Raw genomic sequence first — 18,605 nt, 5'->3', positions numbered from 1 at the left:
TCAAATATATTTTATTTTGTTTTTTTTAATTTGTTAATATTAAACACGCATGGAATATCTTTTTTATCGATAAAAATACAAATAGATAAATAATTAAATATCTAAACTTCGTATAGCGACCTAGCCATTATTATTTATCAATACTTTACGGGAAAGTAGAAAAAGTTAAAGATCTACTTTTCTCATTAAATATTTCAATGCAACTTATATACAGTTATATTTAAACTATCGTTCTCAAATTGTTTTCGATCGATCCGTCAAGGTTGCGACACTTAAAGTTACGGTTCAATATCGAACTCTCATTTTATTTCGATCCTATCAAGAGAAATAAAGATTTAAACAACGATCTATATCGTCGTTATAAGCGCATATCGAAGATTATTATCGAAGTAAATAAAAGTGTTTTTGTGTTAAGCAATCCTGAGTAATCGTTATTATCTCGAATTCTTTCAGACGACCTTACCAACACATGTGCATACATTTTTTTATATATCCATGTGTGAATATGCAGACGAATACATTTCCGTAGCATCTATCTTTGTTTACTTTGAAATATACACATTTATCTATACATACGTGTTACGTACAATACACACGTAACGTATTAATGTATGTGTAATATTTCAGTGTGGTAGCGTATTCACAAAAGACCCCATATTGTATCCGTAGGCGTCGACGTATTCGACCAACTTCGACTCTACTCGAGAATTCTCGGCAATGCGAACAACATGGCGTCTTTTCGACCAGATTCTACATAAAATACTTATTATTTTCAATTATCTCAAACGTAAGCTTTTCTTCGAATGTTTTTACCAATTCCACGATTATCCCAACAAAGTCCAATCATGATATTCGATAATTTAGCATTTCCTCTTGAGAATAAATCATGACTAGCGTGAAAATGTCCGGCACAAAACGGCTGCCGTTGGGTCGAGCCATAAACTGCGTTATATTTTCCTTGTATTTATTCCATTAATTGATCGAGTATTTTAACGTAATAAGTTCACAAATGTTGTGTTTAGTTTAACGAACAATTTTTAACGAATCTTTTTCGATGATTTCGTTAAAAACAATAAGACATCACGCGAATAACGTCTACGGGTTATTGTTCATTGTCCAATCCCCAAATATCAAAGGGATATTGGAATTTGTACATCGTTATGTTAAATGATTTAGAAAAGTTTCGATGATTTTTCTTCAGCGATAGTTCTTCTAACGGCACGTTCGAATGATTCAACCTAATTTATTCAAACGATCATAGGATACACATTTGTCATTTGGTCAACACGTGTAACTCGTAAGTTTGTTTTCATCTTTTGTGTGCATTAATGTATACGCGATAGTGTACGATTAGATACTATTCTTTTTAGTTTCCTTTTCCGTAATTGTTATTGCATTATTTAATTATATCCAAGAATCATAATGTCTTATATAATTCAAAGAAAAATACTTCAACCTTACTCTTCGATCTCTTACGCAAATTCATTTTATCAATTATAGTAACAAAGTCTACCAACATTATTTTTCATTTCTAATTTGAACAAGATTATGTAATAGGTTTATCTCGAAAAGATAATAATTACTTTATTAACGCTAACGCGAACAGTAAGACTTACGATAGGAAATAAGACGCCATTTGTTTTTCGATATCTATTTTTCTTCCTTTAATTCTAAACAATTAACGTACCACACTAAAATCAATTTAAGTTCTAAAGTAAAAAATCTACGAAATAAATGATATATATATATAAAAGAAATACTTGAAGAGAATCAATATCGTATCGTTCAATATTTCGTTCCCATAAGCGTCTATTTCCGCTTTGTCTTCCAAATAATCTAACAAGATGGGCAACTTTTTGATTAAAAAAAGAACTACGTAGAGATATATTAAACATCAATTCGGATACATGATATTGTTAACATACATAAGTTAACAAAGAATTGCAAGAGTATTCAAAAAGTATCTTTGAGAATAACAAAATATTTCTCGCGTCGCTTATGATTGACGATATTATACCCACAATGCGAGAGCAATTACCGGAAGTTGAGAAAGAACAGTTAAACGTCGCATATGCGCAACGCAATTACGAATAGGAAAATATTACAAATATCTGCTAAGATACTGGTTTCCAATGGAAGATAATTATTTCTAACAATGAGCGGCAATTTACCGATGCGAAATTATAGATGTTAATATAGTCATTTCTCATGAGGCACCATTTTGGCCTCGGGGGGGATAAATTGGAGAAATATATAAAGATAAAATAATAATAAATTAATTGTCGATCGCGTGTATACGTACAGGTGTGTTTCATCGGCAAGTCTTCTCGTGTTTAGAAATAATAATAATAAGTTATCGATAAATTTAGTTTCCTTTTTTCGTTCCGACATAAAGGTACAATAGAACCTTTTAGAAAGTATAGGAAGGTAGCGACGTTGGGGATCGGTCAAAGGAAGTATTCGAGGTCAGAGAGGGTAAAAAAGTGAGGCGGCGGAGGGAGGGAAACTGACGCTGCGCGAGTAGCCTGTCGGTGGAGCCGCAATTGCGCTCTGGGCTGTGGGCGTGGCCAATTGGGCGGGGTTAACCGCCATTTGCGAGCTCCGGCCACGCCCACTTGGACCGCCCCTAAAAACAACGATCGAACGTGGAGTCGTGAATGCCCGAGTAGAGGTACCCTAAACGGATTACCTCGTTCCACGGCCGTCCCTTTCCGTATCGAAACAGCAAACTATCCGCGTCGTCGCCGATCGATCGGTTCGTTCGTTCTTCGACCCCCTCGACCCCACCCCTAATCCCTTGTCCCTTCCTCCACTTCCTCCTCATACACCATCGTTCCTACACTATTACTCACGTAGAATGTCAGCGGCACGGCTGTGCGCGCGCGCGCGCGCACGCTCATACCCATCTAAATACGTACACGCATACACAGAAATCTAAGTTACGCTGCTAGTAACTCGTGCTAGCCCTCGAAGCCCGTACCCTCCATCCGCCGTTGCCCCTCATGATTCTTCGAAAGCCGCAGCACCAAGATTACATGCCGTCGTGATTCTCTCTTCTCAGACCGCTAACTGCAACCGCTTTCCTACGCGGTATTTGCGATATCGTTCCAAGTAGTGACTCTAACAAATATGGCGCGATACCGTTTTCTTCTACCAAATACGTGGATAGGATTTGAATGGTTTATATAACTTGCGACATTAATTAGAAATGGTTTAACGATCGTGAATAGGATGATATGATGTTTAGGAAGAAGAGGTAAAGATCAGTCTCTCTACTAAAGGGATCATTAAAAAATAGATTTAATGGCGTCGATAGGTTTTCTAAGGGAGTCTTTGTAGTTACTATATGCGAATCCTCGTGGGGTGGTTATGCATGGAATGTAATAACCGGGCTCATCCTACCATGGGGGGTGTAAGCATATTCGAGAAGTAATAATACGCAGTAGCGTTGTAGGTTTTCTAGCGAGAAAACGACAGATGTTTTCTAAATGAGTAATCACGGTAACGTCGCTGTTATAGTTTTTTTTTTTTTAAACATTATTCGATAAAATTCAATTTAAACTGATGCGAACGGACACACTTTCGGTATATTACGTAAGCTTTTCAAATGAAACTGTACTGTACAAAGATAGAACGTTAGACAAATTGAAGATTAACCACAGTCAACAGAATCGCTAAGACACGCGATCCGTGAACTCATCGGAAGCTACGTAAAAGTTATGCGAGCTCACGAATTATCAATAGTTAAAAACATTCGATAGAATTGTTCATACTACGAAACCTACCCGTAAGACGTTCCCCTATTATCCAATAAAATCATCCTAAAGAATGACGGGATATCGAAACATTGTGCATTAGTATCATCGCAAGACTGTAGATACGATAAAATGACTCGCGGTCATATGAAGAAAGTTTTCGATCTAGAGTCAAAGGAAAAACGTTGCTCGTTGTTCGCGTAGAAAACTTACCGACACTTTCTCGACCCACATACCTTTGAAGAATGCTTCCAATTTCGATAACGTACAAACCCGTTAATCGATCCTATCTGTCGTAAATGTATTCGTATTTTGATCAAATTCAAACAGTAGACTCGTACACATATCTTAATACCTGTACGAACACATACGTATACTGTTTGCGATCTTATAATCGTAATAAATGACAGCAAAGGAACAGCAAACCCGTTATCGGCAACTCAGGTTTTCAAATTCGATTGATAAACGGATAGAGCGCAAGGGGACTGGTTTTGGCGCAAGCGTACTGATGGTCATCATCAAAGTTCGAGCGTCATAAGCGCGAAACGATCGTCGGTGGAAACGGTTAAAGGAAATGGGAATATCGATTTAGCGATCTTTAGCGTTTATTAGTGAACGTCATGTATATATATATATATGGTGGAAGGTTAGGTGACTGGCATGTTGGTCATATCATAGTAGTGTTAAACAGTAACCGTCGTCCATTGCGGTATCGTTAAAGTAACAAGAAAGATCTAGAAGATCAATCGTTCTGTAATTTGGATTCCAACTGAACGAACGAATGAAGGAATGAACGAACGATCGATAGGTCGATCGATCGGCCGATCGATCCAACAGGAAACCACAAGAGCTGACTAGAAAGAAGATTTAAAAGGATTAGAAAGGGAAAAGGGAATGTGAACCGCGCCCACGAAGATAAATCGGTGGAAAGGCAAAGAGGTGGCGTTGTTATCGGTCGGAGGGGGACTACCCGGAGAGTGAAAAAGATAACAAAAAGAAGAGAAAGAAGAGAGAGTGAAAGAGAGAAGAGAGAAGAGAGAAGAGAGAGAGAGAGAGAGAGAAAACGACATCGAGTAAGTAGTGTTGGTCGTTGACGTTGGCGTTCGTAGACAATCGTTAATTTTCGTATGAAGTCGGGTTTGCGAGGCGGGGTTTAGGCGGGGTCGATACGCGACCTAGCGCGTTTTCTCTTCGCTTCCGTACAGCGTCGTTCTAATCGCAGAGCCGTATCGAAAAGCGAACAGTACTACTCGGCTAGTATCGCCGTTGCTCGGCGCCACCGCCGACGCCACTGTGTGCTCGCGATTCTCGTCCTCTCCCTGAGAAGAGTGAGTACAACTACTTTCTCGATTCTCATCGCGATATCTATCGCTCGTATCGGCTCACGCTTTCTCTCTCTCTTTCTCTCACACACACACACACTCTCTCTTGTTCTCTTCTCGGGGACTAGAATCGAGCGTTGCCAAGAGATTAAAAAGAGGAGACGAACGAGAGAGAGAGAGTGAGAAAGAGGGAGGGTGGGAGGTAGGGGGTAGCCAAAGAGAGAGAAAGATAGATAGCTAGATAGACAAAGATAGAAAGATAGAGAAAGAGAGAGAGAGAGTAACCGTGCGGGGAATAGTCAACGCAGAGTATTTACCGAGGCTACACTCTTTCTCGTCTACTCTCCGCGTTGCTACGTAGATCTCACTGTGTGCTGGGAGGGGAAAGGAAGGGAAGGGAATGGGTGGGGGTTTGGGGTGATTGAGGTGGGAGGGTGGGCCGAGGGTCTGAGGGGAAGCTAGGTATAGTAGGAGGAAAATTGCGAGCGCGAGGGTTCGGTGTGCGCGCGCGCGTGAGCGCCCTTTAGCCCACCGCCACCGCCACCGTCACCGCCAACGCCGTCACCACCGCCGTCACCGTTGCCGTCGTTCGATCGTCTCCTCGGCCGGCGTCGCGACGTCGACGTCGACGACGACGAGGACGAGGACGAGGACGACGAGGACATAGACGACGAGGATACAAACGTGGACACAGGGACAAGGACAGGGGACATATTAGGATTCGAGGATTAGAGTCGTGTTTGTCTCTCGGTGAATTTAGAGTTCGGTTTAAAGATAATTCAGAAAATTTCGATCTGCCGGCGTGAGATTTATAAAACAATGTCGGAAGTATTATTTCTCTCGGAGGAGGAGGGATGGGGGTGTGTCGGCGGGGGGTATGACAAGGAGGAAGAAAAAGAAGGATAATATCGTTAGTTCGTATCTCTCGTTGAGAAGAGTTCGCTCTCTTTCTCTCTCTGTCTCTCTCTCTCTCTCTCAGTGCTACTACTTTTTTTTTTTTTGGAAGAAGAAGAAGAAGAAGAGGAAGAAGAGAAACGTTTAAAGTCGGCAGAAGAGGAAGAACGAGGCGGCGAGAAGAAGAAGAGATCGTCGGGGACAACGGAGATAGGTGATCGTCGACGGCAACGTTGAAACAGGGACAACAACACAACGAGTTGCGTTGGAAGGTAAGAAAGGATAACGATGGTGGATGGTGTTGGATGGTGAGGATGAGGAGGAGGAGGAGGTGGAGAAAGAAAAGAAGGAGGAGAGGTGATTGCTAGGGAAAAGAAGGGAGGGAGTTAAAGGCAAGCACAATACAGTAGTCAGTCCTCTCTCTTCCTCTCTGTTTTCTCGGTGACGATGACGAGGACGGTGACGATGGTGATGGTGGCGGTGGTGGCGGCGGTGTGACGGTGGCGGTGGCGGTGTGGCGGTGGTGGTGGCGGTGGTGGCGGAGAGCAACGTTGCCACCTCCTCTCCTCGGGTGGCGCAGCACACGCGAGAGAAGCGCCGATACGGTGACGGCGAGCGAGAAGACCGTCGTTGCCACGTCCGCCGCTCTCTTGTGCGCGCGCGCGCGCGAGCGCGCGGCTCGCGCTCCTTCTTCTTCCTTTCCTCTTTCTATTTCATCACTCTCTTACTCTTATTACGTTTCTACTACTTTACCTTCTGCTATGCGTTGTTCTTCGTCCTATCTTTCAGTTCTTTCTTTTTTTCCTTCTCTTTCTCCTTTTCACTCCCGGCGCCACCTCCTCCCACTAGTCTTGTATACACCGTGGCGTATACTCTTGGCATATAATACTTAAACCCACACATACATATATATATATATATATATACATACGCATACATAATACAAACCAGCGTTTTCTTAAGCTGTCGTGCGTAGCACGCCTGTAACTCTCCTCGACCACGCGATATCTTCGTGGTAGTCGTGCGAGTAGCCTTCGTAAGATTATATGTGCCTTTATGTTAGTATTCGTCGGTAGCGGTGTGGGATCCCGTTGCTACGCCAGTAGCGTCGACAGCGTAGACGTTGCACTCTCTCTTTCTCTCTCACTCACTCACTCACTCACTCACTCACTCTCTCTTTCTCTCTCTTACTCTTTTGTATTTGTTCACTTCTTCTTTTGCAAGAAGAGATATAGAGAGAGGGAAAGACAAAAGTAAAAAGTGAGAGAGAGAGAGTGAGAGAGAGAGAGATAAAGATATATAGATAAAGTGTGTGCAAATCGCACCGGTCCTATTGGTGCCGCTCCTATTGGTCGAGCAACAGTAACAGTAGCAGCAGGAGAGGACGATGACGGAACGCAAAAGTGCTGAGGATCGAGGTAATCGTCAACACGCGCGCCAACGGGCACGACCACTCATGTGGCACCCACCAAATTATATATATACACATATATATATATATATACACATATATATATATATATATACACATATATATATATATACATATTATATATATATATATACATATTACATATATATAGATCTGGTTTTTTTTCTCGATTTCTTGATTTCTTGTTTGCATTGCTCGCAATTTATCTGTACATTTTTCATCCTTGTTTATTATTTCTCTTCTTCACGTGATATATTCGCCAAAGGTGCGTGTGTGCTGTAAGTTGGTCCGAGGGAAAAGGAGGGCCCCCCTCTCACCCTCCAATCTTATCTCGCGTCCCTTCCTTTCCCGTTGGCTCGTGAGCACGCACGCGCGCTCTCTCTCTCTCTCTCTTTCTCTCTTCTTTCTCTTTTTCTTTCTTTAGAGAAACAGAGAGAGTGGCACTCTATCGCGCACGGCCTTGGCGGATCATTCACGAACTGGATTCGCCTTTGCGGGGATTCGAGTGTCGCTGTCCCAAGACTCTCTTACCGATCGCAGGTGGTCGACTTTCTGCAAGCATGTCTCTCTCTTCTCTTCTCTTCTCTTCTATTAACTATTCGCATTTATCTCTTTTTCATTTTGTATGTATGTATATATATATATATATATTTTTCCCCGTTCTCTGTTTTGTTCAGCCACGTGATTCCCCATTGCTATTTTTTTCGTCTGTTTGATATTCTTGCACATCTCGTATTTGCAAAACTTACGCTTGTCAACAAAAAAAAATACTCTTGGTAGAAAAATAATAAAAAAAATAAAACATACGGACAGGTATTTTATATATATATAAACGTATTGTTGTTAGCTTACGTGCTTATGATTATTTTCTGCTTTTATTTGTTACCAAATCGACGGAATATTTTTCGGATCAAGTCCGATCGTACGTACGATCGTAAGTTTTCGACGACGAATTTGCTTATCACGCATTTTGCGTTAACGATATTCATCGTCACGGATTATCTGACGCAAACCGGAATATATGTATGTGTGCATATATATATCTATATATTTTTTTTTTATTATTCTTTTTTTGTAAGTAGTAACAGTAAGTCGAACTAACTATAGGGAACTTTAACGTACGTTCCGATAAAAACTCGAGATAGTATGCTGAACGATAATGCGACGAAGAGGTGGGCGCGCGCGCGCGCGAGCTGGAAGAAGGTCGTGCCGATAGAAGAGTTAGCAACAATGATGATGACAAAGACGACAAATACGACGACGACAAATACGACGACCAACGACAACGACAACGAAAAAGATCGTTTCGATGGCAGCGTATCGTTACGTCACTCGTAAATCAACGCGTGCCGCAGATACCGATTCTCGTTCATGTCTATGTGTGCGTGTGTGTGCGTGTTACGTCATCCTGTCCTTAGAATCCAACCAACGACGAAGATGTGTGCGGCACTAGACTTAGACTAACCGTATGACGAAGAAGACAGTAAATTAAACTGTCCGGTTCAATCGCAAATATCGCGTTTATTTTCAGCTATATACCAAAACCCAACGACGGGGACTTTCCTTTTCGAGAATCATCAGTTTTACTTTTAATACTGTTTGATATTCGAAATAAAAATGTATCGAACTCGAGTTATCGTTTATTTATATAATTTCGTAAATGAACAACGAATAACCGTGAGGGACGGGGGACAGGGGAAGGTGTACCCATCAATTTGTCGGGTTCAGAATTCGTATAAGGGTGTATAAAATGAACTAACATTTTCTAACAATTTTGTCCTTTACTTTTTGACTTTTATCGATTGAATATACCGAGAACCATTTTTCCCCCGATCAGTTTTATAATTTTCAAATTTAGTACCACGTGTATACCACAAAACTACGTATATTCATTTACCCCCTACCCTCCCTCTTAATTTGAAAAGGGGTTTTTATACGTAGAAAAATATACAATAAATCTAGCGTCAATTTATACCGTGTTTGGTACCGCGTCATCTATTTAATCCCAGGGTTTAAATGTTACCAGGATATTTGGAAGTAAACGGAGAAGAAGAAAGACAGAAATACATACAAACATACATACAGATAGACAGACAGAGACAGATAAACATATAGAAATATAGATAGAAAGAGATAGAGATAAATTGAAAGAAGAAGAGAAAGCAGCATCCCCTTTAAGAGATAGACCTTAAAGTTCGAACGCGTGCACGTTTCTCTTCTTCGGATTTTCGTGAGAGATTTCTCTATTCTTAGCCATCCGGTGTGTCGGTGTAGGTTTCCGATCTACGCGAAAAACTTGGCGTAACGAGCGTGACGCGCGTGTGCAAGCGAGCAAACGAACGAACGAACCAACCAACCCAACCAACCAACGAATGAACGAATAAGAAAGAGCAAGAAAGCAAGCAAGCAAGCAAACAGTGTGTACCGTCTCACGAATATATATATATATATATATATATATATATATATCTATCTCTTTCTATCCACTTATCTATCTCTCCCCCTTCTACTTTTTCTTCTTTCCCACCCCCACCCAAACCCAACCCAACCCAACCCAACCCCCCACTGATACTTTGTGCAACACGCACGTATAGGTAGTTCCTACGCATCATCGTCAAATGCAACGCGCGAAACAAATTGTCCTGTACCCTGTCCTGTCTTATCCTATTTTTATTATTATATTGTCCTTCATTTAATTCATTCCTGTTCCTTCATTTTCGTTATCACTTTTTCTCTTATTATTATCTTCCGTTAATTAAAATTCCTGTTGTGTATTTTGATAAGTATCGTCAAAAAATGTCTCTATTAATAAATATTTGATTAGTGGTTGTTAATATTTTTACGAAATGTATCAACAACCAACTACGACTACGACTACGACTACGACTACGACGACGGGGTTATCGAACTTGACCTCTTTTCCGCTTTCGCGAAAACGGTGTCGTGCCACGTGCAACGTGGAAAATTGCAGAAAAAAATAACGAGAGAGAGAGAGACATAAACTTGGTATGAAAAGTAATGCCGGAAGTTTATGCTTATCGTATTATAGTTCACGTGTATACATTTAATATATAGATATATTTATGTATATGTGTGTGTGTGTGTGTGGATATGGATGTGTGCATATATCTATAGTCGATAGTCCAGCTTTTAAAAGTTCTATTAGCAAGCTGGAATATACATGTGTGTAGTATGTATACGTGTGTATACACGCGTCTGTCTGGCTCTGTGTATGTGTGTGTTTACAAGCGCACGCGTCCACGTTTTGCTGGAGGAAAACTATTGGATAGCTATGCACCGGCCGAGTTAAAATTACTGCTCATGTGTATACGTGTATCTATGTATATATATATATATATATATATGTATATGTATATATGTGTATATGTCGTTTACTCGGACGGTGGCGTTGAATCGCGAAATCGATGCCAACGCGTCTCGTTGCATTAGAATTTTCCCTGGTTTTCCTATATACGCGCACGAACTTTTCGTACACGCATTTTATTTTCCTTTTTTTTTCTTTTTCTTTTCTTTTCCACCGACATATTATTATTATGTTAAATTGTATAGAGGTATTCTAATTTATAATAAAAAAATATAAAAACAAAAGAAAATATATAGTTGTACGTAACGTATTCGTAAGATTTGCAGAAATTTATTCGCGAATGTAATTATTCGTTGAGTTGCGATAATCGTTGGAACGAATGTTGATAAAGAATGATGGAAGAACGTAATGGTATGTGTATATATGTGTGTTGAATATTCCAATATAATTTATTGAACCGATGATAAAATGATCGATAAAAATTCTTGGACAACCACCCTCCTTCCCCCTACGAGTCGTTTAAATAATTATTAACAATAAGGGATAACATTATTAAAACGTATTAACGATCAATTGATACACCTGTGTTTCAGGATTAAGTGAAGTCAACATGGAGGCCTGTGAAAAGAAACCACTGGTTAAAAATTTGAATGAACATATCGTCTGTCCACTCTGCAGGGGCTACCTCGTTGATGCTACAACCCTCACGGAGTGTTTACATTCTTGTTAGTATATTATACACACACACACACACACATACACGTATATAAAATATGAACAATAATATTCTTGCTAATCCCGCGAACGTGGAATGTTTTTCATATTATCGAACGTTCATTAATTATTCGAAAATCCATGGTTCCAAAGTTTTTTTTTTTATTCGACGCATCCTCCTCCTCCTCCTCCTTTTCCAAGATTTTGTCGCGTTCTCGATCAATATTTCCCGTCTGCTCGACCTTTCAATTATTTAAACCGTCGAACTCGTCTCTCTTTTTTTCTTTTTTTCTTTCTTTCTTTTTTTATCTGTCTTTCCGAAAACACTGTCGAATAATTTTTTTAGACGAATCTCAGAGTTAAAGATTATATTTCGTATATTCATTTCTGAATACTATAAGCTTTAATATGTTTGTTCACACAAACGCACGCACGCATGCACGTGTGGGCAGAGATTCGACTAGCCTATAGAAAATCGTATTTGCGGTTGGGTTTTTGTGGGCGTTAACTGCTACTCATCCTAAATACTTTAGTTTAGTTTATCGGATTGAAATCATTTCGGTTAAGTATAGAAAATTTGCGTTAGAATACATTTTTCTCTACAAAAATTCGTTTAATATTTTTAATACACTTTTTTTTTATTTATATGCATATCTCGTTAGAAAAAGAGATATATATTTCGAAACGCGCGGTGTGTGTATATATGAAAGATAATATAGAATTAAAAATATATATATAATATATTATTGATTGAAAAAAAAAAAAAAAACGAAGAAAAATGGTACCTAGAAATGGTACCTAGGAATATGAAATTTAGTTTGCAGAGGATGCATTGTCAGACGTTTGAGTAGCGGTGCCCGATTGTGTCCTGTTTGCAACGTATCAGCATCCCCACCACTTTTACCGGATGCACGACTACAGAGATTGGTGTATCTGGTTGTTCCGGGTTTGTACCGTTCGGAACTCGAACGCAGACGACACTTCCGTTTGGTAAATCCACAATGTCCGCCATTACCGCAACCGTTCGGTGCATTGGAGCTAACATTGGACGATTTGGTTAGTTTGAGTCTTCGAGAATTGACTGATACAAATAATGACGATATTAGAGGAGAAAGATCGTCGAAAATGGGTTTGGAAGAGAATAAGGGTAACGAGGGATGTAATATTCGGGAACCTACTACGAGATATATGAAATGTTCGGCAGCCGTGACGGTCCGTCATTTGATTCGTTTGTTAACCTCAAAAAGAGGCTGGGAAGAAACTAATTCCGGAGTTAACGTTATTAATAGGATTGAAATGACGTGCGAGGATTACAACAAAGGTTGTGGTGATCATTGGAAACCAAATGTTTTGGAAATGTCTTGGACGTTGTTGGACTTGGCTTGTATTTTCGGATGGAAACAGGTTAGTAAAAAGAAAAGTTTAAGTTTACAATAAATTTATCCATTATATCGTATCCGATTGTATTGTCGTAAAAAAGAAATATCTTTTCGTTTATTTCCTGTACGAAAAGTAAGGAACTCACGGGAGATTCAGAAGAAAAAGAGAGAGATAAAATGAGAGGTCCTATTTTGTTTTTGGGTTACAGGAGGCGCCATTGAAATTATTTTATCGTATCGTTCGCAAGGAAGAAACAACAACGGCATCAACTTCCAAATCAAATCCGTGCAACGAAGATACGAATAAGGACGGTCCTACGATAGAAAATATTCAAAGACCACCAACCCCGCCGCCGAGTCCGAAGCCAGTTCAAGAAAATGAAGTTGAATCACGTCGTACGTTTGGAACCGGCACGGAAACAGTTCCTCCACCTCCGCCTCCTCCTCCTCCTCCTCCTCCTTCTTCTTCTTCTTCGTCTATTCCTTCACGTGCATTGGAAAGTACGAAAGAACGAGACAAAGAGACGAAATCAAAGAAACCCCGTTGCGAGGTAACACCAGTGATGAGAGCTCCGGATCCCGTAGGCATCCCGTCGTCGGTCACGATGCAACAGAACAATAATAATCATGCTTCCGAGAGTTCAAGGACCAAGGAATTAGCTAGGTTGGAACATCGGAAGCGAAGGAAACGACGAAACAAACGAGTAATCGCGGAAATAACGACTACGCCGAGAGAGGATCTCCTTAAGTTGAAGGTCAGGTTAACTCCTTGTCCACCGAGAATTACTTCGAGCAATAACGGCGGTCAAGCTAAAGAGAAATTATTACAAATGAGGGCCGTAAGACGAGAAAAGATCAAGGCAAGCGCATTGAGTCAACAACGTTCGGTTAATTTACTGAAAGATGATAATAATATTGTCAAGGAAAATCTAATGGAATCCGAAGAAACGATAGAGGATATCATTGATTGTATACCGGACGAGGTGGTACGCGTAGCACAAAACATTCCCGTACCACCGCAGGATGAAAAGAAATCTAACGAAAAAAAGGATAATCAAAAATCGTCAGCCAAATTATCGATTCGTCAGAAGGAAGACACGCAGATCGAGACGCGTAAATTGTCTATCGAAGAAACCAAAGGAACGACAACAACGTTAACAACGACGACAACTACATCATCAACAGCAGCAGCAGCAGCAGCAGCAACAACAGCAATAACAACAATTCCAATTGAACGTCCAAAGAAAGACGAAGAAATTTTACGCAGGTTAGGTTTGGTCAAGATAAACGAGGCTAACGAATCGACGCGGGAGAAAACGAAACAACGGGGCCAAAATTATAACGACAAGCCTAACGATCTTGATCGGGAAAAATTGGAAAAACAATTGCGCGAGAGTAAAGCCAATCGGGTTAGGAGTTTATTAGCGGAAAAACAAATGCGCGACGCTTTGAAAGGTATAATGTCGACGAAAACGAAAGAAGAAGTTAATAATACATCGTCGAGTTCGATGCAATTAACAACAACAGCAGCAACAGCATCAGCATCACCATCATCATCAACAACATCAACAACAACAACAACAACAACAACCGGTAATACAATTCCCTGCCCAAAAAAGAAGGGTCCACCTCCGTTGGCACCTTTACGAGCGGTCAAACCTTCCTCCTCCTCTTCTGGATTCACCGTGACGAGTACAATGGTGGATTCGAACAACCCAAAATACGAGACACCTTTAGATCTGAGCAGCGGTGGCGGTGGCAGTGGTGGGACTGTTAACGACAACGTACTCGATTTGTCATCGACGTTGCAGAGTTCCTCCGTAGGTTTTTCAGCGTCATCAGCATCCTCCTCGCCATCTTCTTCTTTTTCCTCCTCAAATTCATCATTATCCTCCTCGTCCTTATCTTCCTCATCTTCTTCTTCTTCGTCTTCTTCTTCATCATCTTCTTCTTCTTCATCTTCGTCTTCGTCCATCTGTATACCACCTTCTTTGCCTTTACTCAGACCCCAACAAACCAGCCTCAATATGGGAAGCTTCATTCGCAAAACTAAGGAAACGGAACAACGTAAAGGACAAGATACTAATCTACGAACATTATCGGACGCTGCTGTTTCACGTCTAAGCGGGTGCATCAACGACAAGAATTCAATGGTGGAACCACTTCTACTTGGCTCTAATAGTATCGCTGCGAGCAAGGTTGCATTACGTATCCCACAACCACATCATCGGTTATCGTCTAATTATGGTATGAAAAATAAACCAAATCTTGGTATAAGACACATACCTAATCCACAAGCTGTTGTTGCTTCTCAATACAGAAATCAAAGAGCCATTTATTTCAACAGCCTTTCCCAGCATCCGCCGTAACACCTATCGTCATTCGTGGATCATTTAGCCACGTAGGCTTTTACCAAGCCGCACCTATCCTTATTATTATTATTATTATTATTATTATTCATCCGCCTTCTTATCTTTCTTTCTTTTTTTTTTTTCTATCTAATATATATATATATAAAAGAAATACCAAAAGAACATTCCTATAACATTAATCATGTCGCTCAAATATTATAATATTTATCTATTATGCCTAAAAAAACATCATATAACATATAATAGTTTAAATGTAAATGTCGCCGAGTGGTGTTGTGTAAAATATCTGCAACTAAAAATCCTAACTTCCCGATTATATTAAATATCAAAGATTTTACCTAACTCGTATGCGATACAAACTGCCAATTAAGAAATGAAATAACGAATATTCTTATTCTTACGGTGATATCGCCTAGATATTTTTTTTTCCTTTGTAACAATGTGTTTCCTATAACGCTATATAGTATAGCATGCGTGCATGATGGTCTCTCTCTCTCTCTCTCTCTCTCTCTCTTGTGATAAAACCGAATAGTAACATAATAACGTTCGAATTTCAATTCCAAAGCAAAACTTTATTCAGTTATCCTATTTTTCTTTTTCTTTTTCTTTTTTTTATTACAAATCAACACAAATATATTTTTAAATAATATACTTTCTTTTATTAACCCATTTTTAAACGAACAGGTAACATTCGATATGGGAAAATAATCGATTTGTACTTTTTTTTTTTTTGTTTTTTTTTTTTTTTTCGAATGAAGCTCAATTCTAAGATTCGAATGGGTTAAAAATGTTCATTTAATTTACAAAATATTATTAAAATATATTTGTATAAGAATAATAATAATAATGAAATAAAGTAAAACAGAACGAGAAAATACTTTCCTACGAGACGAACAAACCAAACCAAAAAAAAAATAAAATAAAATAAAATAATAAAAAAAAAAGAAGAAAGATGATCGATATATTATTATATCGTTCGAAAGATCTAAGACGAATTTTTCTCGTTTTATTATTATTAATTATCTCCCCGCGCGTTTTATGTGATATATTAATTAATTATTTTCGTTGGAAAAAAAACCCACAAAAAAAAAAACAAAAAAAGGAAAAAACAATTTATATTATCGTCATCGCTTCCTCAACCCTCCCCAATCCCCACCCCCCTACCGGTGCGTTATTATTGAAAAGCACACGGGGGTGTCGTGCATATCTACTTTGTCGTCTTCGTTGAAAAAAACCGAAAACGCCATCGAGAAACCCGTATTGTTACTGTATACCTAGTTAATATATGTGTGTGTACGCGTGTATGTGTGTGTGTGTGTGTGTTAAGCGTTACGAAGATGACGAAAAATAAACGATAGAATGGGGTACAGGGGGGAGGGAAGTGAGGGTAGTTAGGGGAAAAAAAAAATTAAGAATAAGAAAATTTAAAGAGAAAAAACATAAACAACAATGGGAAATTGTTTAACGTGTTAATTGTGATCTCCGCAGGATTAATTGCAAAATATTTTATGATCGTTGCTTGAATTCTTTTTTTTTTACGACAAAATTTAATTACACGTGCTATTACAAAAAGAAGGGGGAAAAGAAAAAAGATCTAACCGATTAATCCCCCCCTCCCCCTCCCCCACCAGTTCAAACGATAATTTATTAATGAGTGTATTACTCGTGACGTGTGAAAAAAAAAAAACAAAAAAAAAACAAATTGAAAAATGTTTTGTGTTTTTAAGACGAGTATACTCGTCGTCAAGTTCACATTTTCGTGAAATAATATTCAAAGAAAGAAAACCCAGCACCATTATACAATTGATGATTTGTTAATTGGTTAAATATTACAAACGGATAGTAAAGATAAAAAAAAAAAGTAAGGAAAATATTGTTATGATAATTATTATAATAAACATTTTTGTGTTCTACGACGATTAGAGAAATGAAATCTAATTTAAATAAATATGACACAACAATGAACAATAAAATGTAGTATATTGTTTAATGACGACGATTTAATACGCCAAAAATTGATAAATGTTTTGTAAAAATGTGTCATATCGATCATTCATTCATTCATTCATTCATTCATATTGTCACGGTGTCTTACCCCATTCGTTATAAAAAAAAAAACAAGGAAGATTAAAAAGAACAACCGATGAATGAAATGAAACAAATGTAAAGAAAAACCAAAAATTAATAAAAAATAAAAAAACAACAACAACAATAACAACAATAAATGTTTCGTTGTAAAATTAAAAATCAATCGTTCTTCGTGCTCGTGTGAGAAAGAGAAAGAGAGAGAGAGAAATAAAATTAATTTCTGACGGAGCAGATATTATATAAGAAAACATATACATATACATATACATATATATATATAAATATATATAAATATACGCCCACATAAATATACATACCGCATATAAGTAGAAGATGTTACAAAGAAGCAAACGGTGGTTGAACCAATGAACATAACCGAAGACAGCAGATGTCTCGTATCACCATAACCGCCCTTGCGTCTTTCTTATCCTTTGTTTTTTTTTTATTTTATTTTGTTTTTTCTTTTGTCGTCCCTTTGTTTCTTCCCCCTTTTTCTTTTTTTTCTTTTTTTTCTTCTTCTTTTCCTGTTTTCCCGTTCCTCGTTAGGTAAAAACCCATGAAAATAAATAAATAAATAAATAAAAAAAGAAAAGATAAAAAAAAAAAAAGAAAAAATATTTAGAACTTAGATAAAACCTATAGTGAAAAACTTGTACTTCGTAGAGATGCCAAAGAACGAAAGTGGATTGTGTGCAATGATGTATTAGTGCAATTTAATTATTTAATATAATATAATATATACGTGAAAATATATATGAAACACAACAAATTTATATATATATATATATATATAAATATCACGGTGTCATGGTAGTTGAGAAAGAATAAAAAAAAAAAAAAAGAAAAAAAAAAAGAAGAAAAGAAACAAAGTCTCAAAAAAGGCAAAATTTTTGTAAACGAAGAAACGATCTTTTTTTTGCGAAACCTTATTATACTAGTATTGAAACTCTATGAGAATGATAAATAATAAATATCATTTAGTATGCGTGCGTGTCGGAGTATGTCTGTATGTGTGTTGTATGTCCGTGTCCAAGTTAGACAAAGAGATACTAAAGTATAGAAAAAAAAAAAAAAAAAAACAACAACTCGATATATTGGCTATAGAAAATTCTAAAAATAAAAACCTCCCCCAATGTCTATGTCAATATCGGTAATAAATGGGGCACCGTAGTTATAGTGTATAAGTAAAGTGAGAATTTAACTACGATTGTACTGTATTATTATACCGAGTAACTAACTTTTTAGTATGACATGATAATGATAATGATAACGATGATGATAATGATAATGATGATCATGATGACGATGATGAGATTTTAATGGG

The 18,605-nt window shown here is 38.2% G+C and overlaps 1 protein-coding gene across 5 annotated transcripts; it reads left to right on the top strand.

Annotated features, from left to right (window-relative positions):
• The first annotated feature begins 4,296 nt into the window (after positions 1 to 4,296).
• Positions 4,297 to 16,611, top strand: LOC106786813 (polycomb group protein Psc-like). 5 transcript variants are annotated; one of them, XM_014748604.1, is made up of 5 exons: positions 7,221 to 7,389; positions 11,322 to 11,453; positions 12,260 to 12,846; positions 13,031 to 14,641; positions 14,827 to 15,054. In XM_014748604.1, exons 1-5 carry the CDS (start codon positions 7,359 to 7,361, stop codon positions 14,872 to 14,874), a joined length of 2,409 nt encoding a protein of 802 aa, XP_014604090.1. In that variant the 5' UTR covers positions 7,221 to 7,358; the 3' UTR covers positions 14,875 to 15,054. The 5 variants fall into 5 exon arrangements, with proteins under 5 accessions (XP_014604088.1, XP_014604087.1, XP_014604090.1 ...); XM_014748602.1 differs by lacking the exon at positions 7,221 to 7,389 and adding an exon at positions 4,297 to 5,083 and having other exon boundaries at positions 13,031 to 16,611; XM_014748601.1 differs by lacking the exon at positions 7,221 to 7,389 and adding an exon at positions 6,093 to 6,243 and having other exon boundaries at positions 13,031 to 16,611.
• The last annotated feature ends 1,994 nt before the right edge of the window (positions 16,612 to 18,605 follow it).

This window comes from Polistes canadensis, unplaced genomic scaffold (genome assembly GCF_001313835.1).
Source record: "Polistes canadensis isolate GaletaPanama2010 unplaced genomic scaffold, ASM131383v1 scaffold_83, whole genome shotgun sequence".
Classification (NCBI taxonomy): Eukaryota; Metazoa; Arthropoda; class Insecta; order Hymenoptera; family Vespidae; genus Polistes; species Polistes canadensis.
The sequence above is the reverse complement of the archived record's forward strand: the minus strand, read 5'-3'. Positions and strand labels throughout refer to the sequence as shown.

Excerpts from the sequence above, each read along its gene's own strand:
- LOC106786813 (XM_014748600.1), top strand. The coding sequence starts at position 7,359 with ATGACGGAACGCAAAAGTGCTGAGGATCGAG. Across the intron at positions 7,390-11,321 it reads CAAAAGTGCTGAGGATCGAG|GATTAAGTGAAGTCAACATG; the intron begins GTAATCGTCAAC and ends CCTGTGTTTCAG. Across the intron at positions 11,454-12,259 it reads CACGGAGTGTTTACATTCTT|TTTGCAGAGGATGCATTGTC; the intron begins GTTAGTATATTA and ends TATGAAATTTAG.